Raw genomic sequence first — 25959 nt, 5'->3', positions numbered from 1 at the left:
AGGACAATGCTGGACACATAGCAAGTGTCCCACTAACAGTCTGTAGGTGAATTAATGAAAGGAGGAAGGATGAGAGCAATAGGAAAGAGGAGGGGGGAAGTGACCTACGGGAGCAAAGAGGGAGGGAATGGCCTGTTTTCCCGATTTCTCACATGAATTTCTGAGTCCATCCATCATCAACCAGCATTTGTTAAAAAGGAGCAGCTGCCCAGAGGAAGTCAGCTTAAGAAATCACGAGTAATTTTGATAGAACACAGACAGTTTTTAAGTGTCTTTCTCCTCACTGGGGATAAGTATAACTTGTGTCAACATACTTGGCTTTGATCTGAGTTCATGTCAACTTCCATCCCTCAAACCTCCAAGGCTTTTACAGGCCTGTCAACGAGATCCCATTTTCCAATATCCTAATTCCCCCCCATATTGGAGTTCAGAGTTTCAGTTCATCAACTTCAGTGCAGATGCCTTTACAGATCTTGTCTGTGTGCACGAGAAGCCTGCCAGATGCTTATGGGCATTAAATGAATTAATACAAATATGCGAAACAATTACATTAATAATGAGTGGCACACAGCAACCGCATCATAAATGTTCCCTATTGTTGTTTTTATTATTGTCATCATTATCCATTCATTCAAAAAGGATTTACAGAGTACCTTAGGTGCCTATAGATGCTCTAGACTCAAGATATTCAAAGGTAGACTAAACAGATGGGGTATCTGCCTTCATGGAGCTTATGATGTAGTGGAGAATTCAGAAGAGGAAGTGGGCAGACTAGTGAATGACTGAGCTATCCAGATGGGTGGTTGTAGTCTACACTCTTGCTGGGGACAGGCCCCCATCTGCCTTGTTTCACACTGTTGCTCCAGTACCTTCTGAAGAGCATAATAGGCATGCAGTTCATGTTGGAATACTAAATAACCGCATGAGTGAATTTATGAGACGGGGCCCAGTGGAAGGTGGGCCATACAGGTTCAGGGTTTAGGCTGTGTGGGCACCTACGATGTGAGCTCTGCAGTTTGTGGACTCTGTGTTTATGTGGCAAAGTCTGGCTTAGAGTGCATGTGGGTGGACGTGGAGAAGAGGATGGGGTTGTGAGAGTGTGCACCAGCACGAGTAAAACCTGTGTGTGTATCAGCTAACAGGAAGTGCAAAGTCTTTGGTTGTCCATTCTTGAGGTAAATCTGGACCCTTGTGTGAGGTCAAGGGTACAGTTCTGGCCTCAGTAAGTGAGGTATCAGCCAGGGGGCTGTGCTATGAAGACAGGGTATGAAGAGTATTTTGCAAGGCAAGTCTGATCTGTCGTGTAATTGTGTGTGATGCAAATTAAGGGTGGATAAAAGGCAAAATCTAGGGTGGTAAATATGAAGTAAGAATGGGTTGAAATGTGTGAGTCAGTTACAGGTTTTTGTGATTGTCAGGGAAGTAAGCTGGTCTGTCTGTACGGCTCTGTAAACCAATAATTCAGGAGTTCATTATGTGAGGGTGCAGGTTTGTGAGGCAGATTCTAGAACTGGGAGCAACTGTGAGACAATTCTAAGATTAGGATGAGACAGGTCTGGGATTGTGAGTCTGGTAAATCTGAGTTTGTGCGTGTGTGTTGCTCTAAATCAGGAAGGACTTGGCTTTTAAATCAACCCACCTGAGCCAACAAGGTTTCTTTATCTTAGTAGGGCAGAGAGACTTGTGTTTGGAAGGCCAACTCCGGAGTGAGTGTGTGTAAAGCAGGGTTTGTGCGCACGTGTGAGTGAGGCGAGTTCTTGAGTGTGAATCTGAGGGTTGCTGGGCGAGCGGGAAGCGTGCGTGTGTGTGCGCGCGCGCGCGCCAAATTGGATTTCTCCTTTGGATGGGCGGCGGGGAAGCGTGATCGCGGGAGGCCACACGTTAGGGTCTGGGCGCGCAGGAGGTGCGGCCGGCAGGGCGGGCGAGGCGGGCGAGCAGAACACGCCGCCGCTCCGGCCCCCGCGCCGCTGGCTCGGGGCTCGCAGGGGACTGGCAGGAACCGGAGCAGCACTGCCGCCTCTGGCGCGAAGGCTCAGGCGCCTCCTCCCGCCCCAATCACTGTGGCTTGGCGCACGCTGCCGGCGGCTGCCCTTTCCGCCTCTCGGGAAGAGGACCCGTGGGCCACTGTCGCGATCCAACCATGGCCTCGGGCCGCAGAGGCTGGGACAGCTCCCACGAAGACGATCTGCCCGTGTACCTGGCCAGGCCGGGCACCACCGACCAGGTCCCGCGGCAGAAGTACGGCGGCATGTTCTGCAACGTGGAGGGCGCCTTCGAGAGCAAGACGCTGGATTTCGATGCCCTGAGCGTGGGGCAGCGGGGCGCGAAGACTCCCCGGAGCAGCCAGGGCAGCGCCCGGGGCTCGGGGAGCCGATCCGGCGCCGAGGGGGACACACCGCGCCGGGGCCAAGGCCGAGAGGAGAGCCGGGAGCCCGCGCCCGCGTCGCCCGCTCCCGCTGGGGTGGAGATCCGGAGCGCCACGGGCAAGGAGGTTTTGCAGAACCTCGGCCCCAAGGACAAGGTAGGTGGGCCCGGAGCTCCTCTCCGCCTGCCCTCGTTCCCTTCCCAGCCCGGGGCGCCATGGCCCAGGCGCAACTTTCTCCTGCTCACTTTGCAAGGGGATGGAGGACTAGGGGGAGGAAAAGGGCATCCTCCTCTGAGTGCAGCGAGCCCTCTCGGCCCGGATCTGGATTATTCGCGCGTGTCTTCAACTGTAGCATCTTAGTGCGCGCGGGACGGGGTGCGTGGGTCCCCTCGCCTCCCTGCCGCATCCCCGGGCCATCGGTTCTGTGTGGGTGTGTCAGCCCGGCCAGCCCAGGAAGGCTGAGTGATTTCCAGCCCTTCTCTAGGTCTGAGTACCCATCAGCACAATTGTCTTGGTCTCCCCTCGGACTCTAGATTAAATCTCAACCCAGGTCACCAGGGCAGAGGGCAGACTGGTCCTGGGAAAATGGGGTCATCTCCATAGTACCCGGATGAAAGTACAGGGTGGGCGGTCTCCCCTCTCACTCTTCCGACATCAGCTCTGTCCCTGAAACTTTTGAGTGTGGAGCCACTAGACTAAACACCCAAAACCCCATGCCTCTCTTCTGTCCTAGATCGACAGTTCACATCTGTGTTTGTAAAGAGTATATTTGTGTAGGTAGCTTGGCACAAGACTGGGGATCCAGCTGTCTTTGGAAGAGTATTAATTGTATTTTTTAAAAAATAGGCGAGAGGATTAAGGGTACACATTAAACTAGTGCGAGCTGCAAGTTCCCTGCTGCTTTTCCTTGTGCCAAAGCCAATTTCTTGTGTGTGTGTTTTTTAGAAACTCATGTCACACTGAGCTGACTTAAGATATGGCACTGAAACCCAGCTTGCCCTGATTTATTTGTTTATTTCATAGAAAATCAGGACCATAGTTCAGAAAATTCAGGGCCTGGGCAGAGTTGGAGTATTCAGAGTTCAAACGGACGCTTTTGAGTTGGGGAACAATAGTAATCAGATACCTCACCCTTGTCTAGATAATGGCTGCAAAATCCAGCTGCATATATTATACTGTGCTAATACTGTTATGAATAATAACCTGAAATGGAAATGTTTGCCTGAGAACAATTACAGTTAATGCTAACCCAAGTTTTAGATGTTTTTCCATTAAAATGCAGCGAGCCAGTGAAAGGACAGAACTTCTCTGCACTGTGTGATTTTTGGAAGTTTAAAAATAATAAAGCTTTAAGTATTAATAGTGGGAAAGAAAGTACCGAAATTAGTACTGTTTTAAGGTGCCTTTGGGGACCAATGTCATTGTGCCTTGGAATCACTTATTTAGTTTGTGATTTTCACATTATCCTTAGTATACGGGATTTCTCTAGGCCTTGTTCAAATACCCTTTTAGGAAAAATCTTCTGATCTTTAGGAAACGGTTTGGCTGATTTCTAAACTGAAGAATGGCCCTAGGGAAAGATTATTGCCTCTCTTCAGGTCTGACTTTGATCAGGATTGAAATGTTCCCTTCCTGACTCTAAGGGGTGGGAGAAGTGATGGAAAAGGTCGGTAACAATTGCTCTGAGTCAGTACTATTCCCTTTGCTGGAACACCCCTGATGTAAGCCAGATAATATGCCTGGTTTGCAAGATTTAAGAATGGTAACTAGAGAAAGGGAAAATGTTCCTCTTTTAAACCCAACAAGTCTTTCGTTTTCCTTCCTTTTGCAAACCCTGTACTTTTGCCTCTTAATTGAAAAATAATAATACAACCAGAATTTCTAGTGCTACGTGGTTATTTCTAAGTTCGGGTTTGCTGTCAGCTTCATCCAGACCATGTTATTATCTCTAATGTGGTTGAATCACACTGTTAGAAGAGACAGCAGAGGTTATCTACTTCTGAACTTGATTATCTCCTTGAGGGTAGGGATTGGGTGTTTGGATTTATCTTCGTGGCTGAAATGCCTGGCACATTGGAGGTGCTGGATAAAAGTTTGATAAAACCCCCTTAATGAAGCCATCTCTTTTGCTACATAGGTACAAAATCATCATCTGGCCTCTGTTTAAATACTGCCATTTTCAGGGAGCTCACTTCTTCATGAAGCAATTTTGGATGACTTTACGTTAAAAAAATTAAATAAGCCCAAGTCTACCACCTGTAGTTTCTACAAAGTATTCTTAGTTCTGACCACTGGAAATATAAGAATAACTATGTTTCCTTATTCTGAGATAGTTTAATCATTTTAGGCATGTAGGCTTGTGTATCTGTCAGAAAAGGTGGGGTAATGCCACAGTAACAAACAGTCCCCAAATCTCAGTGGCTTAATCAAACAATAACTGTTTTTTGCTCCTGCTCCTTGTCTATGATGGATCTGCAGGGCCGCTCTGTTCATTATTGCTCCTCAGAGATCTAGATTGATGGAGGTCCCATGTCCTCACATCCATGGTGGTAAAAGCACGTGGTAAATTGCTCACAGACTCTTAAACTCCCACACTGAAGTCATGAGCATGACTTATGCTCATATTTCATGGGCCAGAGCAAATCATCAGTCCATGTCCCACTTCAAAAGAACTGAGACAGTACAATCTTACTGGGATCCTGTAAGATAGAGGTTAGAAATATCTGGGAAGTAGCTTTAAGATCTCTCCCAGATCTGGGGTGCATTAGTGGGATGAAAACTGGCTCAACCCTTACAAATTATATGACCATAAATGTGTAACTTATTCTCTGTGCCTTAGTTTTTCTCTTTTGTGAAATGCAGATAACAGTGACTACTTTGCGTATGGTGCTCAATACATGTTAGTTACTGTTACTCATTGATTTTTACTGCCTTTTATATGTTTTAGAGCAATTATCACATTCTTCCTAAAATTCTCCTTTTTAGCCTTATTATTCCTAGCTTCTTCAGCTCTGCATTGTATGAGCCTTTTATCACTTGGATTTCCTTTTCAGGTTATACTATATTTTGTAAATATTCTTTTGAAAATATAGTGCCCAGAACTGAACACAGTGTTCTAGATGGGATATGGCCATGGCAAAATGCATTAGGCTAGTTACTTTCCGTGATTTATACACAACATATGTTTCTGTAGTAAAGATTACACATAATAATTCATTAATCCATGTCCTACTGTTGTCTCCATAATAAACTCCATGTCACTCAGCCTTCAGAAACTTTTCCACATAAGCCAGGATATCTACATACTATGTTGGTACAGTTGAACTTAAAACAAAACCAAAAGGAAAAAATATTTTAACTGCAGGATTTTATTTTTTTCCTCTGTAATATTCATCACCATTTTGCTAATTTTTCTGTTATAATGATAATTTTGAAGCTTAATTCTATAGTACAATATCCCTTACTCCAGTTTTGGACTATCTGCAGAGTTGATAATAAGTATCTCTTTTTGAGCACTTTCTATGTGCCTGACATCTCTATCTCTATCTCTTTATCTATGTCTTTTCCAGACATGTTACTGTAATGCAAGGCAAGGACGGACCTTCCCACTACATACACCTTAGAAACCGTCTCCATCTCCCTGCCAGTCCGTTATTCAGAATTCTTGGAGCTCAGTTGCTCAGTCTTTGAGAACAGTTGCTGCAAAATCCTTATTCTTCCAAGTTGATTTTGAAGCTATAGAAAGAGGTTTTTAAAATATCATGATAAAATTAAAATATGCTTTGTCTCTAGCATACCTAGTTATTAATTCCCACCTGACGGAAATGAGTTTAGTTAATAAAAGAATAAATTATGAAAGGGTTAAATAACAAAAGTGTTTGGCAGAATAAAAATGTAAAAAATGTCACTGAGTTATACTCCAAATGCCATGTTCCAGGTTTGAGGTATTACTGGCTGTTTCTATTGTGGTTCTGGATCTATTTGTAAACACCTTATTAAATTATGTATTTACATTTTTCTCATGATAGGCATTCATATTGCCAAACTCTTCCACATAACTTTTTGTTTATGATTTTTGACAGTCAGTACATAAAAAAGCAATTCTAAGTGAAAAGTAAATATTTTTTCACCATTTGTCAAGAAGGTTTCCACGCATGCAGAAAGGAAATCACTTCTAGCAGTGAGGAAATTACTAAAGGGAGGAGAATTATGATATATCGTCTGCCAAGAGCAAATGATTCTGCAGACTCTGTCATCCAGTGAAAACAAAGTAAAGACATGGTTATGTGGGTCTATTGATAACTCCCTTTCGGGAACTGGGGGTCATTTCTAGTTCCCTGCTTCTCACATGGGCCACTTTTGTGCAAGATTTTTCCCTATGAAGTCAGCAGGGCTTTGGGCTGTAGGAGGAGAGAATTTGAAACAAATGAGCTGTGCCTCTTACCTTTTACCATTTGTCTTTTTGTTGTCCTGGGTGATGGTTTTCAAAATGATTCAGAGAAATTGAAGTCTTCCTCCTTAACCTACACAAAGGAAGACAGCTGGCAATAGAATTCTAGGCTTATAAAGCCTTCTCTAGTCATCCAAATCGAAACCCTGTAGTGTAAATGAATTTTACAAGGCTGCTCAGACAAACTAAAGTTTGCACTCAGGCTGGGAAAAAAAGTTCTTACTTACCTGGCCCTCAGGCCACACTTGAATCTGGGAGTACATTTACTTAGCCAAACTTGGATGTGTTTGAAACCATTCAGAACTTTAGTTTAGTCTGACAGTAGGCATTTGAGGGACATAAAAAATGTGCCTTCTAAGTAATGCTGCGATTGGCAGAGTTCCCTCAAAGTAATGGGCCCTGGAGACAAGGTTTTGCTGACGGCTCTTGTAAGTAATGTTTTAGAAGCCAGAGGATGGTCTGTGATACTTTTCTGTGAGCGATTTCTATAGCTGATTCTCTTTATGATTAGTTTCCAGTAATCAAATAATGTTCCTGTGAGACAGTGGATAAAGCTTCCTAGGAAGAGGAAATCTGGCCGAGGGGAATGGAATCCTTGAATGCAAGTTCAGCCCTTCTTTTGCAAGAGGAGGCAGAAGGTCTGTTTGGGTGTGTAAGCACTTTTAAAAAACTAAACGTTCAGGAAAATGTCATGTTAAAATTTATCTGTACTCTTAACGTGGACTCACATGGCATTCAAAAAGCAGTTCAACTCCATCAAAAAAACAGTGAGATGAGGCAGAAAAAAGACAACTGGATAAAGCATTAGCTTCCTTTAACCAGCTAGCTATACAATTTAGGCAAGTTGCCTCCCTTTTCTCTGAGTCTTAGTTTCCCCCTTTCTAAAATGAAGGGGCTGGACCAGTGGTCTATAAACTTTTCTGATTGTGTACCTTTATGCAAAAATTTTTTGAGCATGCTCTCTTTCTATATATGTGTATATATACATATATGTACCCACATGTGCATATATATAAATTACATCTACAAATAATATATTATTATCTTACGACATTATTAGATACAAAGAAAAAGTACAAACTAAAAAAGAAGAGATATCATCATAAATATAAATCCCGATATTTTTTTCTTGTACCCTGGTGGCTCATCTTGCCCACCCAGTTGGGTGAGTGCTTGTAAGTCTATGATCTTTGGAGCAAAGCCATAGCAGTCAGTGGTTCTAATATCAATATAATAGTCATTAATGAGTTCACTGTCAGCCTGAGTCCTTCAGGGACATATCGTCTTTTAGGGACCAGTATCTAAGAGAAAATTTCCAAACCATTGAAGGCTTGTGGTGAGGCTGCAGGCCAGGTGATGGCTAATGCTGAGTGTACTCTTTATAAATATATATGCCTGGGGTTGGGCCAGTGGGGTGTGGATAACAAGGGTCACCATAAATATGATGAAGAATCCCCAAATCTCCCTTCATGCACTAATTTTCTCTTTTCTCACTGATTCAAAAACATTCACTAAGCATCAGCTATGTAGGTGAGCAATCAAAAACTAATGTTAGAGGAACAAAGGTGAACCAGATAGATACACATTAGGAAAACATAAACTGCCTTTTGTCATAATCTCTCAGAGAAAAAACTGCCATCAACACAAGAGTGTATTTTCTTTACTCCAAAATAAAAGTGGGAACATGCGGTATTATCTGTTTTTAAACAGTTTTTTTTTTTTTACCACTTTTTAAAACATTTAATCAACTTTATTTTTGAGAGCAGGTTTAGGTTCATTGCAAAACTGGGTGGAAAGTACAGAGATTTCCCATATTTCTCCTGCGCCACTCTTGCATAGCCTCCTCCATCATCAGCTTCCCCCACCAGAGTGGTATGTTTGTTGCACTTGATGGACCTATTGACACATTCTCATCACCCAAAGTCCATAGTTTACATTAGGGTTCACTCTTGGTGTTGTGCATTCTGTGGATTTTGACAAATGTACAGTGACAGGTATCCATCAGTACGGTATCATACAGAGTATTTTCACTGCCCTAAAAATCCTCTGTGTTCCGCCTGTTCATCCCTCCCTTTCCTCTAACCCCTGACAACTATAAATATTTTTACTGTTTCTATAGTTTTGCCTTTTCCAGAATGTCATACAGTGGGAATCATATAATATCTAACCTTTTCAATTGCTTTCTTTTAGTCAGTAATATGCATTTAAATTTCTTCTGTGTCCTTTCATGGCTTGATAGCACATTTCTTTTTAGCACTGAATATTCCATTGTCTAGATTAACTACAGTTTATTTATCCATTCACTTACTGAAGGACATTTTAGCTGTGTCCAAGTTTTGGCAATTAGGACTTAAAGCTGTTGTATACATTCATTTGCAGCTTTTTGTGTGGACATAATTTTTTTTCCACTGTCGTGGCCTCTCTTGTTGTGGAGCACAGGCTCCAGACGCGCAGGCTCAGTACTTGTGGCTAACAGGCCCAGTTGCTCCATGGCATGTGGGATCTTCCCAGACCAGGGCTCGAACCCGTGTCCCCTGCATTGGCAGGCAGATTCTCAACCACTGCGCCACCAGGGAAGCCCTTATTTATTTTTTTTAATAGATCTTTACTGGAGTATAATTACTTCGCAATACTGTGTTAGTTTCTGTTGTACACCCAAGTGAATCAGCCATATGCATACATATATCCCCATGTCCCCTCCCTCTTGAGCCTCCCTCCCACCCTCCCTATCCCACCCCTCTAGGTGGTCACAAAGCACCGAGCTGATCTCCCTGTGCTATGTGGCTGCTTCCCACTAGCTATCTATTTTACATTCAGGAGTGTATATATGTCGATGCTACTCTCACTTTGCCCCAGCTTCTCCCTCCCCTGCCCGTGTCCTCAAGTCCATTCTCTTGGACATAAATTTTTAGTTCATTTGACTAAGTTGAGTGTGATTGCTGGATCATATGATGAGTATATTTAGTTTTGTAAGAAATCTCCAAAGTAGAAGCAGTAAGAAGTCTTCCAAAGTAGCTGTACCATTTGTATTCCCACCAGCAATGAATGAGAATTCCTTTTGCTCCACATCCTCGCCAGCATTGGGTGTTATCACTATTTTGGATTTTCGCCATTCTAATAGGTGTGTGGTAGTATGTCATTGTTGCTTTAATTTGCAATTCCCTAATGACGTGCAATGCTGAACATGTTTTTATATACTTACTTGTCATCTGTATGTCTTCTTCTTGTGAGGTGTCTGTTCAGGTCTTTTGCCCATTTTTAAATTGGGTTGTTCATTTTATTACTGTTTATTGTTTTAAGAGTTCTTTGTATTTTTTGAATAAGAATCCTTTATCTCATGTGTCTCTTGCAAGTATTTTCTCCCAGTCTGTGGCTTCTAATTCTCTTAACATTTTCTTTTGTGGGGCAGAAGTTTTTAAATTTTAATCAAGTCCAGCTTACCCATTACTTCTTTCATGGATTGTACCTTTGTTGTTGTATCTAAAAAGTCATTGTCATACCCAAGGTCATCTAGGTTTTCTTCTATCTGATTTTCTAGGGGTTTAGAATTTTGGATTTTATTGATACATTTAGGTTTGTGATCCATTTTGAGTTAAATTTTGTAAAGGGTATAGGATCTGTGCCTAGATTCATTTTGTTGCATGTGGATGACCAGTTGTTCCAGCACCATTTGTTGAAAAAGACTACCTTTGCTCCATTGTATTCCCTTTGTTCCTTTGTCCAAGATCAGTTGCCTGTATTTATATGGGTCTATTTCTAGGTTCTCTGTTCTGATCCATTAATCTATTTGTTTATCCATTTGCCAAAACCAGTCTGTCTTGATTACTGTAAGTGTTGAAGTTGGATAATGTCAGTTCCTTAGAGTTTCTCACCATTAAGTGTTCAGATTGTCCATTTCTTTTTGTGTGAGTTTTAGTGGATTGTGTCTTTCAAGGAATTAGTCCATTTCATCTGGGTTATAAAAATTATGGGTGTAGAGTATTTCATAATATTCCCTTATTATCCTTTTAGTGTACATGGGATCTATAGTGATGTCCCCTCTTTTATTTTTGATATAATTAATTTATGTCTTCTCTTTTTTCCTTAATTATCCTGCCTAGATGCTTATCAATTTTATTGATCTTTTTGAAAAATCAGCTTTTGGTTTAATTTTCACTATTGCTTTTTCTTTTTATTTAGTTGATTTATGTTCTAATTTTTGTTCTTTCTTTTCTTCTCCTTACTTTGGATCTGATTTGTCTTTCTTTCCTAGTTTCTTAAGATGGAAGCTTACACTATTGATTTTAGATCTTTCTTCTTCTCTAATATATGCATTCAGTGTTATAAATTTCCCTCTAAGCAGTGCTTTAATTGCATCCCATGGATTTTGATATGTTGTATTTTCACTTTTATTTAGCTCAAAATATTTTAAAATTTCTTTTGAGATTTCTGCTTTGACCCATGTGTTACTTAGAAGGGTGTTGTTTAATCTCCAATTATTTTGGGGATTTTCCAGCTATCTTTCTCTTATTGATTTCTAGTTTAATTCTATTGTGGTCTGAGAATAAATATTATATGATTTCTATTCTCTTAAATTTGCTAAAGTATGTTTTATAGCCCAGAATGTGATATATCTTGGTGAATATTCTGTGTGAGCTTGAGAAGAATGTATAGTCTGCTGTTGTTGGACAAAATAGTCTGTAGATATCAGTTATATCTAGTTTATTGATTGTCCTGTTGAGTTCAACCATGTCTTTATTGATTTTCTGCCTGCTGGATTTGTCCATTTTGGATAGAGGGGTGTTAAAATCTCTAAGTATAACAGTGGATTTATCTATTTCTCCTGGCAATTCTATCAGATTTTGCCTCACATACTTTGATGCTCTGTTTTTAGGCATGTATACATTAAGAATTGTTATGCCTTCCTGTAGCATTGACCCCTTTATCATTATGTAATGCCCTTCTTTATACCTGATAACTTTCCTACTTTGAAGTCTGCTCTGAAATTAATACAGCTACTCCTGCTTTCTTTTAATTAGTATTAGCATGGTATGTTTTTCTCCATTCATCTACTTTTAGTTTATATGTGTCTTTATATCTAAAGTTGATTTCTTGTAGACAACGTATAGCTGGGTTGTGTTTTTTGATCAACTCTGACAATCTGTCTTTTCATTGGTGCATTTAGACCATTCACATTCAAAATGATTATTGATATAGTTGGGTTATTATTTACTGTATTTGTTAGTGTTTTCTACTTGTTGTCCTTGTTCTTTGTTCTTATTTTTGTCTTCCATTCTTTTTTTGCCTTTTATGATTTTAATTGAGCATTTTATGTGATTCCACTTTCTCTGTTTTCTTCACATATCAGTTATACTTCTTTTTTACTTTTCTTATTGGTTGCACTAGAGTTTGCAATATACGTTTACAACTAACCCAAGTCTACTTTTCAAATAACACTGTACTGCTTCACAGGTAGTACAAGTACCATATAGTAACCAAATATTCTCATTTCTTCCCACGTGTTCCTTGTGTCATTGCTGATATTCATTTCACTTATATATAAACATAAATAAATAAATAAAGGAATACATTTTTGCTATTATTATTTTGAACAAAATGTTACATATTAGATCAATTAAAAATAAAAAATAAAAATTTTTATTTTGTCTTCACTTGTTCCTTCTCCTGTGCTCTTCCTGTCTTTATGTAGATCCAAATTTCTGAGCTATATAATTTTCCTTCTCTTCAAAGAACTTCTCTGAACATTTCTTACAAGGCAGATCTATTGCCGACAAATTCCCTCAATTTTCATTTGTCTGAGAAAGTCTTTACTTCTCCTTCACTTTTGCAGGATATTTTGCAAGTTCAGATTTCTAGTCTGTTTTTTTTTTTCTCTCAGTACTTTAAGTATTTTACTCCATTCTCTTCTTGCTTGCATTATTTCTGAGAAGTCAGATGCAATACTTATCTTTGCTCCTCTGTAGGTAAGGTGTTTTTACCCCCTCTGGCTTCTTTCAAGATTTTTTTATCTCTGATTTAATGAAATTTGAATATGATGTGCCTAGGTGTAGTTTTTTCATTTGTTTGCTTTGTTTTTTTGGCTTACCATTCTGTGAGCTTCCTGGATCTGTGGTTTGGTGTCTGACATTAATTTGGGGGGAAATTCTCAGTCATTATTGCTTTAAATATTGCTTCTGTTTCTTTCTTCTCCTTCTGGTATTCCCATTATGTACATGTTACACCTTATGTAGTTGTCCCAAAGTTCTTGGATATTCTGTTCTGGTTTTTTTTTCTTTTTCAATCTTTTTTCTCTTTCCTCAGTTTTGGAAGTTTCTGTGGTTATAACCCCAAATTCAGAGTTCAGGTTTTCCTCAGTTGTATCTAATCTACTAGAGAGCCCATCAAAGGCATTCTTCATTTCTGTTATAGTGTTTTTGTTCTCTAGCAATTTTCTTTTTTGATTCTTAGTTAGAATTTCCATCTCTCTGCTTATATTATATCTCTGTTCTTGCATGTTGTCTACCTTTTTCATTGACACCCTTAACGTATTAATCATACTTTTTCCAAATTCCTTGTCTGATATTTCCAACATTCCAGACATATATGACTCTGTTTCTAATGCTTATTCAATCTCTTCAAACTGTGGGGTATTTTTTTGTTCATTTGTTTGTTTTGCTTTTAGTATGCCTTGTTATTTACTATTATTATTTAAAAATATTTATTTATTTATTTGGCCGTGCTGGGTCTTAGTTGCGGCACGCAGGATCTTTGTTGCAGCGCGCATGATCTGTAGTTGCAGCACGCAAACTCTTAGTTTTGGCATGTGGGATCTAGTTCCCTGACCAGGGATCGAACCCGGGCCCCCTGCATTGGGAGCATGGAGCCTTAGCCACTGGACCACCAGGGAAGTCCCTGCCTTGTTATTTTTTTTTGAAAACTGGACACAATGTACTGGGTAAAAGGAACTACAATAAATAGACCTTTACTAATGTGGTGGTAAGATGTGGATGTAGGGGAAGCATTCTGTAGTGCTATGATTAGGTCTCAGTCTTTTGGTGAACCTGTGCCTCTGAACTGTGAACTTCACCAATTTCACAGTCCTTCCCTGCCACCTATTAGGTGGGACAGGATGGCTGGAGGGGGGCTGGAGTTGTGTATTTTCCTTCTCCCACACAGGAGGCTGGAGGTGGCTAGTGCTGGGTATTTCTTCCTCCCCCTCAGGGAGGTTAGGCTCTGATAAAACCGCAGCAGGTTAGGCTCTGGTAAATTAGTTACTTCTGAAGGCAGGCCTTGTTAAGAAGAACAGACTGCTCTGGTGTATTTCAAAAGGGTTCTTTTTCTCCTCCCCCTGCCAGAAGCAGCAGGGGATTTTTCTCTGATTTTTCACTCTGAGGACCAGGGAAAGCTCTTGGAGGTAACAGTCACAGAACTGTGAGGGTTCTCTGTTAACTGGATAACTGGGTCCCCCGGGGTTTTTAACTCTCAGAGTTGTGCATGCTGAGCCTCCAGCAATTCATCAATCCCAGTTCAGGTTTTCCTACCTTGGCACTGGTTCCCTTGGTAGTGTTTGCTTCTGATTTTCTGTTCAGGTAAGTTGTGGTTCTGTATTCACCTGTTTTCTCCAGTTTGGGGGGCAGTGGTTTTCCCTGTGTCCTCACCTTAAGAGTTGTTGGTGTGTTAGTTTGCTCAGCATTTTCCTTGTCAGGATGGAGTGGCAACTTCTTAGCTCCTTACATGTTGGATCTGAAACCCTAAACTATTTTTTTAAACTTAAGTTATTATGGCGTCTTTACAAAGCATCAAAGATTTTCCAAAATATAACTTATAATAGCAGTATAGTACTCTACTGTGAGGCATCACATATTTAATCACGTATGCCTTTTACTTGGACATTTATATTTTTGTTTCAGTTTTGACTTCATTTTTACTTTCTCTTCTTTTGCTACTGCAAATAAGGAAGTGATAGACCTCCTTCTAGCTAAATCTTTTTGCATATTCACTTCATTAGCATTTGTCAGTGGAAAATTCCTAGAAATGGACACCTGTGGTGTGGTCATTTTCAGCTGCAGGAACAGAGTATGGAATGGTTGTTTCCTATGTGAAACTTCACGGGCAGGATTCTGCAGTGTATAAAGCCAGGAAAGTATTTTGTGTAAATTCTGTAAGAAAGACGGGTACAGTCTGGGCCAAATTGCTCAATAGCAGATGAGATTAAGGGGACACAAAGCCAGGTAAATGGGGACAAAGTAAAAGACATGGGAAGAAGAAGATTTTAAATCTTAGCTGGAGATAAAAATATAGACAGGAAGAAAGTTAAAGTTGTAAAAGGAGATCCACTAAAAAATAGAATTTTTCTCTACTGAAGTAGTTCCCACCAAAATCTATTGTTATTTTACTTTTCCTTGAGTCTAGGCCACAAATATGAGGTTCAAGGTGTGCTCTAATGCAAAGATCCATTTATGGAATACTAATTTATGCAAGGTACTGCTGTCTTTAATCCTCACAGTAACTCTGCAAAATAGGTATTAATAGCTACGTAGTCTGGGAGAGAAACTGAATCTCAGAGAGATTACTTGACTTCCTGTAGTCATATAACTAGAAATGGACAAAGTAGGATTTAAGCTCTTAGACTGTCCAACTGCTTTTTATACCACTTTGCTGTTCTCCTAATATGTGGTGGCAGCTAAGAATTAGTCCTGAATGGGGTCGAGCACCTAGCACTGGCTTGGCTAAGAGGATTATCCAGAATAAAATATCTACTGGGGAGACTTTTTGGAGAGTAAGAGGATGGGGCTCTCAGAATTGAAATAGGAAAGCAGAGTTTGGTCAAGTCCAAAAGGTGAACTCAGTGGCTAAAGCAGAAAATACTGGAAGCTAGGAGGCCCTAGAAAGAGACCAGGAGATAGAGCAAGGGAAGGAAGAAGTAGAGAGGGACTCAAGATAGTTGTCATGAAATGCACCAAATGCCTAATAATTATTTTTTTTAAATTTACTTTATTGAAGAATAGTTGATTTACAGTGTTGTGTTAATTTCTGCTGTACAGCAAAATGATTCAGTTATACATATGTATATTCTTTTTTATATTATTTTACATTATGGTTTGTCACAGGATATTTAATATAGTTCCCTGTGCTATACAGTAGGACCTTGTTGTTTATCCATTTTCTATGTAATAGTTTGCACCTGCTAATCCCAAACTCCCAGTCCAACTCCCCCCCCCACCCCACCCCTTCTTCCCCTTGGCAACCACAAGTCTGATCTGATCTCTATGTCTGTGAGTCTGTTTCTGTTTGGGAGATAAGTTCATTTGTGTCATATTTTAGAGTCCACATATAAGTGATGTCATATGGTATTTGTCTTTCTCTTTCTGACTTACTTCACTTAGTACGATAATTTCTAGTCCATCCATGTTGCTGCGAATGGCATTATTTCATTTTTTTGATGGCTGAGTAGTATTCCATTGTATATATATATCACATCTTCTTTATCCATTCATCTGTCGATAGACATTTAGGTTGTTTCCATGTCATGACTATTGTGAATAGTGCTGTTATGAACATTGGGGTGCACGTATCTTTTTGAATTATAGTTTTGTCCAGATGTATGCCCAGGAGTTGGATTGCTGGATCATATGGCAACTCTATTTTTAGTTTTTTGAGGAACCTTCATACTGTTTTCCATAGTAGCTGCCCCAATTTACATTCCCACCAACAGTGTAGGGGGGTTCCCTTTTCTCCACACCCTCTCCAGCATTTTGTTATTTATAGATTTTTTAATGATGGCCATTCTGACTGGTGTGAGGTGGTACCTCATTGTAGTTTTGATTTGCATTTCTCTAATTATTAGCGATGTTGAGCATCTTTTCATGTGTCTGTTAGCCATCTGTATGTCTTCTTTAGAGAAATGTCTATTTAGGTCTTCTGCCCATTTTTTGATTGGGTGGTTTTGTTGTTGTTGTTGAGTTGTGTGAGCTGTTTGTATATTTTGGAAATTAAGCCGTTGTCAGTTGCATCGTTTGCAGATATTTTCTCCCAGTCCATAGGTTGTCTTTTCATTTTGTTTGTGGTTTATTTTGCTGTACAGAAGCTTGTAAGTTTGATTTGGTCCCATTTGTTTATTTTTGCTTTTGCCTAATAATTATTTTTATTGGGTGCTGTGGCTTGCTGGTTGCTTGACCTGATTTAAAGGCACTTGCTAAGGGCAGATAGTATTCAAAGGATGGTGGCAGAGATGGAGCTCAGATCCAGGTCTGCAGGACTCGGAGCCCACACACCACTATTAATGACAGTCTCTTTTGAAGGCAGAATCACTTGTTTATTTCCAAGAAGCTAGACTACATCCAAAGAGAAAAGATGCAGTGCTTACAGGGAGTTGGAAGTGGACTGGGGAAGGGCTGTTTTCCTCTGACTACATCCTGTCATTTAGATAGAAATAAATAAAGCCAATGAAATGGAAAATTGTATGATAAATGGATACTGAGTAAGAAGCAAAATAATACAGTTGATAAATGATGATATGTCACACAATTGGTAGTGAGGGAAAACCTTTCCAGAGATACAGTTTTCTTCTACCCACCACCAAGGGAGAGTCAGGAAGCCAGTGAGATTACTGGTGGGGAACAGGGAGTTTGAAGTGGGTGGAGGTGATTTGAAATGAAGACAGTATCTGGCAATGCTTGCTTTCAGCTAAGTGTCTGCAAATAAAAGGATTAGGTGTCACTCAGTTGTCTACAATAGGAGTTTGTAAACTTTTTCCTTAAAGGTCCAGATAGTAAATATTTTAGGCTTTTCAGGCTATAAGCTACCTGTCCCAACTACTGAACTCTATATAGCAAAGCTGTCCATTGACAATATGTAAATGAATGGCTGTGGCTGTGTGCCAATAAAACCTTATTTGCAGCATCAGGTGTTACACTGGATTTGACCCGAGAGTAATAGTTTGCCAACCCCTCATCTTGAATATAAGAAAAGGGGCATGGGTGTGTGTGTGTGTGTGTGTGTGTGTGTGTGTGTGTGTGTGTGTGTATGTTGGAATGGCAGAGTGAGTCATGGCAACTTGTCAATATGAAAAGATGTAGAAATATGAAGTAGGTATAGGAACTACGCAAGATCATCTAAAAGGCTCAGAAACACCTGTCCCCCTTTCCGGGTGTCTGAGATTGGAGGAAGACATTAAAAATAAATACATATCTGATCATGAAGAGGAGAACTATGCAAGCTATTTTAAGAGAATGAAATATGAAGTGGAGAGAAGGCTTTGTAAAGAACAGACAGGAGAAAGGGAGAGGGTGAGGAGGATGACCTGGAAGTGACAGTGAGAAAGAAAGAAAGGAAGTCTGAGTGATTAGGAAGGAGGAGGTCAAGCTTTGCTGGGGTGCTCGAAAAAGGAGAGGTGCAAAGGCAGCAAACAGCTTGGAGCTGCAGAGAGGAGAGGGGCCTGTGGAAAAGACCTCCTGGAGATGTTAACAGAAGGTGGTAGTATTAAGTGAACGGGGAGAAGGCTAGGCTCACTCACTCTTTTTTTTTTTTTTTTAATTTCCTTCTGCCTACTTGAACCCGAGCAGAAAAAGAACCACCCTCCTACTCTGAAGACTTGTCAACGGATTAAAAATGGGGAGCTTTGAGAGCTGACATAATGGCTTGTCCAATAGAAGTGTGATAAGGAATTTTCAGGGAAAGGGTATCCTTGGGCCGGTGTGTATCACCTCTTGGAAGATGTGTGCTCACCATTCAGGAAACCTGGCTTAGGGGTCAGGAACTCCGCTGCAGTTGGCTCCACTTGAGGCCTGCGGGCAGAGTCAGTGGCCATCCACTCACTGTTTCCTTCACTGATTCTCTCAGCCATTTGTGGGTCCAGCAGATATTTACTGAGAGTCCACTATGAGCCTCTTCCGGGTCACCAGCAATCGGGGATCTGTCAGGTACTTGAAGGGTTCGTGTGGAAGAGGTGATGGCAGCTTCAAAATATGAGCGCTCAGAAGCGGGGAACTGGGCCTGCATCAGGTCAGAAGAGGGGGAGGGGAGGGAATGGATATTCACGAAAAGAGTTCTCTATCACAAGACAGATTTTTCCGACTAGACTGTATAATCTCAGAGCTAGAAGCCTTTTCGAAGATCATTTTGTCTCTTTTACCCTAGAAGTAGGAAAACTGAGAGCTCAAGATGGGAATAAAGATGAAAAATAAAATTTATTGAGTGCTTATTACATGCCAGGCACTGTTTTCTTTAAACAGTAGTAAAATATACATAACATAAAATTTATCATTTTTGACCATTTTAAAGTACATTTCAGTGGTAGTTAAGTCCATTTACAATGTTGTACAATCATGACCACTATCTAGTTGCAGAACTTTTCCATCACCCCAAGAGGAAATTCTCCACCCATTAAGCAGTCCCCATGCCCCCCTCCCTCCAGCCCTTGGCAACCACTAATCTGCTTTCTGTCTCTGTAGATTTGCCTGTAATGGCCATTTCATATAAATGGAATCATACACTAGGAAGCCCTTTTGTGTCTGGCTTCTTTCACTGAGCATCGTGTTTTCAGGGTTCATCCATGTTGTGGCACCCAGCAGTACTTTATTCTTTTCTGTGGCAGGATAATATTCCATCGTGTGGATATATTACATTCGGTTTTTCTATCCACCAGCTAATGGACATTTGGGTCGTTTCTACTTTTTTGGCTGTTGTGAATGGTGCTGTGTCAGGCACTTTTAAAAGCATTTTACGTTTATTAGTTGAATTCTGTTCACAAAAACCTTGGAGGGGAGTTCTCTAACTACATCGATTTTACAAATGAGAAAAAAGAGATTTACAAGAAGGGGGTTGGGAGGGTGGAGCTAAGACCCAAATTTCCTATCTCCCCGCCCAGTGCTACTTCCACTCTGCCCACTAGCTCAGCTCTGTGAGGGCAGGACCCGCCACTCACTCCTGGCTGCTCTTCCTTAATGTTCACTACAGTCCCATGTGCTCAGTGTATTTGCTATAAACTAGGTGAATTGAACCCCTCTGCTAAATAGGAAGCATAGGAAGCAAAGGAAGGACTAGAGATTATTTATAGGAAGTCGCTTTTTATTTTAATATTAAATATAGAGAACACCTGACTCAATAGCAGGACATTGTAAATAATTTATGGCCTATTCATAGGACAGAATACTATAGAGCCATTAAAAACAATGCTGTGGAAGCACAGAGGCGTGAGAAGGTGTTCCTGGGTTAGTCCCTCCACTCTCTGAAGGAAGTCACCATCAACAACTTGAGTAGGAAAATAGATTTACAGAGGTTCAATAAGCTGCATGAGCTCAATTTGCAAAGCCAGAATTCTGTCTGAATCCCCAAACCCACACTCTCAGCCACAATAAAAAAGTAAACAGAAATTTAACAGAATCTTAGAAGTGGGATAGTGGATTAACGTATGTTTTCTTCTATTTCTTCAGAACATTTTTCACATTTTTTTTTTTTACAGTGACCTTGCATTGCTTTTCAAACTGAATAAGAGCTTTGCATTTTCTCTTTCAAAGAAAAGAATCCTGCTCAAATAAACCTCAAAACGTAGTTGATTAAAAAGAAAAGATTAAACCTCTCATGGAAGAAAATATAGGCCACAAGAAAAGAAAAGAACGGTGCTGGCAAGATACCCTCAGTGGAGGTCTGGTGTTATGGTTGCTTTATCATCTCAACATTTGGGAACTATTAATGGGTGCTGACCACTCCTTTTCCCTAAATAAGCATTTCTATTTCCCAGTTCCTTGCAAAGCTCTTCTGATGATTAGAGAAAGCAGTTAACAAACCACACCAAATCCTATGCAGTTGTAGCCTGGTCTTGTGTGCCATGGTGGAAATTAGAAGTATTCAGTTACTTAAGTTACACCCCTCAATTCTCTAACCTCTATCTAAAATTTTACCTTGCTCTCATTTCTTCTTTTATCAGATTTTTTTTTCTTGTGATGATAACTTTGAAGATCTACCGTCGTAGCAACTTTCAAATATACAATATAGTAGTATTACCTCTAGCCCCCATGCCGTCCATTACATCCCATGACTTACTTATTGTGTAACTGGAGGTTTGTACCTTTTGACGCCCTTCGACCCATTTGCCCTCCCCTGCCTCTGGCCACAGCCGCCAGTTTCTCTGTATCTATGAGTTGTTTTTTTTTGTTTTTGTTTTTTATTTAGGATTCCACATATAAGTGAGATTCTCATTTCTGACTATTGCCAGTAAGCACTGGCTTGGGGCCTGATTTTTATCCTCTCTGTGTAATCTCCATAAGGGATTTGAGAAGTAACCCTTCTTCACATTGTTAATACAAGAACAATACTAGTTTGTTATTGTTTGTTACTGTGGGTAGGAACCACATTACGAAAAACTAGTCATTGTTGCTAAGGACTTAGGTTGTTGATATTTAATTCCACATTTCCCCTTTCAAGTCCCGTCTCCTCATTCAATCAGCAGAGACGTGCCTCCACAATAGCTGTAATATTGTCATAATTTCCATGGAAACCATCTGTGAAGCTGCAAACACAGGATTACACCCTCCCTGCAGGCTGAGGCAGGAAGGCCAGATGGGCTATGAAGGGGAAAAGGTCCTCAATGGGACATAAATCACTTGGTGCCGGTTGGTGGGGGGGGGAGGGAGGAAGCCACTTTAGGAGGAAAACTGTGTTTGGTATAGTCTTTGCCACAGGGTGAAATTCCTGCATGAAGTGGCCAGCCGTTCAGGCTCCTTTCCAAGGCCAGTGTCTGGGCCTGGTTATTTGTTTGGACCCTGATGCTAAGGAAGCTGGAGCCAGATTTCTTCCTGTGTGGGCTGCTGACTTCCTTGGTCATCAGCCACAGACAGACAGACAGACAGACGTAAGGCCCTGGTCAGCTCCTGTGTGTATGAAGATAGGGAGAGAAGTAACATGTAATGCCATCCCTGTGTGCCAGGCTGGATGCTTCACATGAATATCTCTTTGGACCTTCACAGCATCCCTGAGGGGAAGATATTATTATTCCCATGTTACAGATGAGGTAGCTGGGCTACCATCACTCCCTCTCCTTCAGATCTCAGCTTCATCTTGAGTGTTTCCAGGACCTTTCTCTGGGCCCTCAAAGCCAGGTGAGGTGCACCTATGTACTCACCAACGCACCTCTGTTTGATACTTATTATTCTGTATGATAAATTCTTATTTACCTCTTTCCCACTAGCCTGGCACCCATTGAGGGCAATGCCCTTGCACAGTGGTTAACTCATAGTTGGTGCTCAGTACGTATTTTTGAATGAATGAGTAAGAAAGTTTCAGTAACTTAATCAAAATTGATCTTTTTCACAGTTGTACTCCTGGCAGTTAGCACAGTCCCTGGTATATAATCAACCCTCATTAGATATTTGAATGAAATAGTGAATAAGTGAACATCAGCTAGCTCATTATGCAGTGTCTCAGAGTCACGCCAGGCTGTCTGACTTCAGGCACTCTGTTGCATGTGCTGGTAGGAGAGGTCATTGTCATGTTTGGCCAGGCAATTCAAAGTGCATGGCTTCCTGGTAGTGGATTGGTACCGTCTGCTTTTAGAAGCACATCTCACTATATAACAGCTTTAGCACTTATCTGAGGCCACCCCCAGCCTGGTGGAAAGAACATTTGTCTGATAGCCAGGAGAGCAAGGGTGAGACATCGTTCTGTTACTTACTGCGTAAATTTGGCCAAATCACTTGGCCTTTCTGGGCCTTAGTTTCTCTATTTTTAAAATCATATTTTAGTTGAGTTAAATTTGAGATTTCCTAGGAGCATACACTTCCTTTAAAAATAAAATCAAAAGTAATCTTTTTCTTTTTCTTTTTTTTTTTAGAAAGGGCATTAATGAGCAAAGACTTCTTTTTGAATTTATTTTAGTTTTATTTATTTTTGGCTGCATTGAGTCTTTGTTGCTGCACGCAGGCTTTCTCTAGTTGTGGCGAGCGGGGGCTGCTCTTCGTTGCGGTGTGTGGGCTTCTCATTGTGGTGGCTTCTCCTGTTGCGGAGCATGGGCTCCAGGCACGCGGGCTTCAGTAGTTGTGGCTCGCGGGCTCAATAGTTGTGGCACACAGGCTTAGCCACTCCGCGGCATGTGGGATCTTCCCGGACCAGGGCTCGAACCCGTGTCCCCTGCATTGGCAGGCGGATTCTTAACCACTGCGCCACCAGGGAAGCCCAAAAGTAATCTTATCTATAACCCCAATAAAAGTGCAGCTGCTTGGATAGAGGCCTTCCCCAACCTTCCCTTCCTGTGTCCCACCTCTACTCCTGGTAGCCTCTGAAAGAGCTCAGTGGACAACTAGGTCTCTGGTAAACACAGCTGGGGACCTGCAGAATAGATTATATTTAGGGCCCCTCTGCTTCTAAAGTTCAAGAATTCTAGAAATACGGGCACTGAGCCCCACAAACTATCTAGCCAGTCCTGGGCTGATGGTATGTGACACCTGTCCTTACCAATGGGCATTGTGCTGGAGAGGAATGGGGGTGGGATTTGGGTGTCTTGACTTCTGATTTTTGGACCCATAACCACCACTTCCCCAAAGGGTATCACCATTGAGCAAGTCATTTCATGTCTCTGAGCCACTTTCTTCAACTATAAATTGGGGCAAGTATTCCTTCATGACTGGGTTTTATGAGACTCAGAGTGATAACTATCATTTACTGTGTCATTACTAAGAAAGTACTTAGTAAATTTTGTTGGGAGAGACGATCCACCATGGACTTTTAGTATTGCTGCAAGTTCTTGCTGGTTGCCCCCCAAATGCAAGGCTCTGAAGGCTCTTGCATTCTCATTTCTCATGGCTATGTTTTCAAGGAGCGAGCTTGAGAGATGAGGTAACGTTTCCCCCAGACAAAGAGTAGTCTTACTTCAGCTTTCTTTAAAAGTCGTGAATCCGCCAAGCAAGTGTTCTTCCATAACACAACCCACTGTGTGTGCAGGCGTCCACCATGGGCTGTTGGCGTCATCCTTGTGAGACTTGGGAGGCGTGAACAATCCCTGAAAACCAACATGAAACTGGCTAATGCTTTTGTCCTGAGCAATAACATTGTTTGTCTCTGACCCAGGAGTCTCCTGTCTTCTGCCAACCTGCAGGAAATACTAACAAGCTAACTTGTTAGGCTGTAAGCAGGATGAAATCTCAGACCCTACACAGTCCTTGACATGTTACATATATATATATATATATATATTTGTATATTATATGACATTAAATGATCACAACAGTCACATGTGGTGCATAGTTTGAGTAACCATATTTCATAGATAACAAAACTAAGTTTCAGAACAAGGTTCAGTAACTTTCCAGAGATCACACAGCTATTAATTATATGGTAGAACCAAGATAAAACTACTATCTATCTTACTCCAGAGGTTATCCCTTTAACTATAATATATTTCTCTCCTGAATCATAGGAAGTAATGGCTATGAAATCCCTTCCAAACTCTAAAGCATTATACACATGTTATTGTTATTAATGAAAATATAATTACGATGTGACACTAAGAAATCGATTCATTTTAACACATTTGTATCGATTGTCTGCTATGGCCCTAGCTCCGCATGGCAGATAAAGCTGCCTGTTTAAACTTCTACGGAGAACCTGGGCTTCGTAATCAGTGTGCTGCTTACAAGCTGTGTGATGTTGGACAGATAGTCAACATCTTTGTATCAGTCCAGGCTCAGTCATAAAAATAGACACCATAATAGGTACTTCAGAAAGAAGGATTTAATACAGAGAATTGAGTATACACGTGTCGGAAGCTGCCAGAGCAAAAAGGAACATAGCAGTTAATTTAGAGATAACTAGAGGAAACACCAACCACCCAAGGCTGAGGGAACAAAGAGGCTGTCAGAATGCGGGTGCTTAGAGGGGCTGCCCTGCAGGGTTGGCACTCAGAGCTCTGAGGAGAGAGCTCCACCTGGCTGCCCATGAGAGGGTGCGGCAAAACACACTACTGTATATAAAATAACCAACAAGGACCTACTGCATAGCACAGGGAACTATATTCAATATCTTGTACTAACTTACAATGGAAAAGAATCTGAAAAAGAATATGTATATATGTATAACTGAATCACTTTGCTGTACACCTGAAACATTGTAAATCAACTGTACTTCAATGAGAACATCTAAACCAACAAGCAAAAACTGGGAGTGGAAGTGTGGAGAGAAGCTGGAGGCTGGAGGTGACTGCAGCTGCAGGAGCAGGGAAGCACGAAAGGTTCTGTTTCCCCTTCTTTGGCTTTCTCTTCTCCATCGTCTGCCTCCTATTTGCTGAATAGGAAACTAGCTGGTTAAGGTCCCTGGGTGATGTAGTTTGCAGAGTTCCAGCCACGTAGAGATTGGAGTGTATGGAATGTGGAAGGATGAACTTGGGGCTGAGAAACAGTAGAAAAGTAACAGACACAATTGCTGTCCCTTGGTCCCCTGCCTGTAAGATGGGGATGATGTCTGTCTCATTATATTCTTTTGGAGGATTAAATGAAATAACGACTCCGTTGCTTGAGACTGATTGCAAGTACCCAATAAATGTATGCTTTTATTCCTCTTATTGTGCTAAGCTTGCTTTCTGAATAATCTGCTGCCTTTGCCTGTGTTCCTGGGGGACTTGGGTGTTATGCTTACTTCAGGGATTATTGGGCCAGCTGGGAAGCTGGTTTTGCTAAGCCCCATGTGGAGAACAGGCTTCAGAACTCAGCACTTGCCCTTGCGAGTCAAGATGGGAACCCTCTCCCCAGAGATCTTTAATTAGCTGGTTGTCAGAATGGTGTTAATAGATGAAATGCCTGTCTGAGATTGGATCTGCGGTTGCTCTGATGTGGGATTCTCAGTTTACTTCATTTGTCATCCTGCTTCCTCCCTTTCCCAACCTAAAGCCCCCCTAGCCTTTCACTTCCCTCTCTTTTCATTCTCTCTTTGGAGAAGGTAAAATGTCCTTCTCGCAGTCAGCAAGATTTGCATTATCACCCAGCTCCTCAGTGCTCTGGAGCTTCCTTCTGGAGCACCCTCTCAGAATATGCAGCCAGCTTGAGTTTCAGCAACATAGCCTGGTAATTAAGGATTTAGATGGTGGAGTAGAAACAACCAGAGTTCAGATCCCTACACCATGTTTTATTAACTCTGTGACCTGGGCAAATCACATCTCTGAGCCTCAGTTTCCTCATCT

At 41.2% G+C, this 25959-nt stretch overlaps 1 protein-coding gene across 1 annotated transcript in view; it reads left to right on the top strand.

Annotated features, from left to right (window-relative positions):
• The first annotated feature begins 1824 nt into the window (after positions 1–1824).
• DPYSL3 (dihydropyrimidinase like 3) overlaps positions 1825–25959 on the top strand; it is a 113568-nt gene continuing 89433 nt past the window's right edge. The window contains exon 1 of the mRNA XM_007194190.2: positions 1825–2521. Coding sequence (XP_007194252.1) covers positions 2141–2521 — 381 coding nt within the window. The 5' untranslated portion in view covers positions 1825–2140. The remainder of the gene's footprint in view (positions 2522–25959) is intronic.

This window comes from Balaenoptera acutorostrata, chromosome 2 (genome assembly GCF_949987535.1).
Source record: "Balaenoptera acutorostrata chromosome 2, mBalAcu1.1, whole genome shotgun sequence".
NCBI classification, from domain to species: domain Eukaryota; kingdom Metazoa; phylum Chordata; class Mammalia; order Artiodactyla; family Balaenopteridae; genus Balaenoptera; species Balaenoptera acutorostrata.
This window is presented reverse-complemented; position numbering and strand designations above follow the sequence as displayed.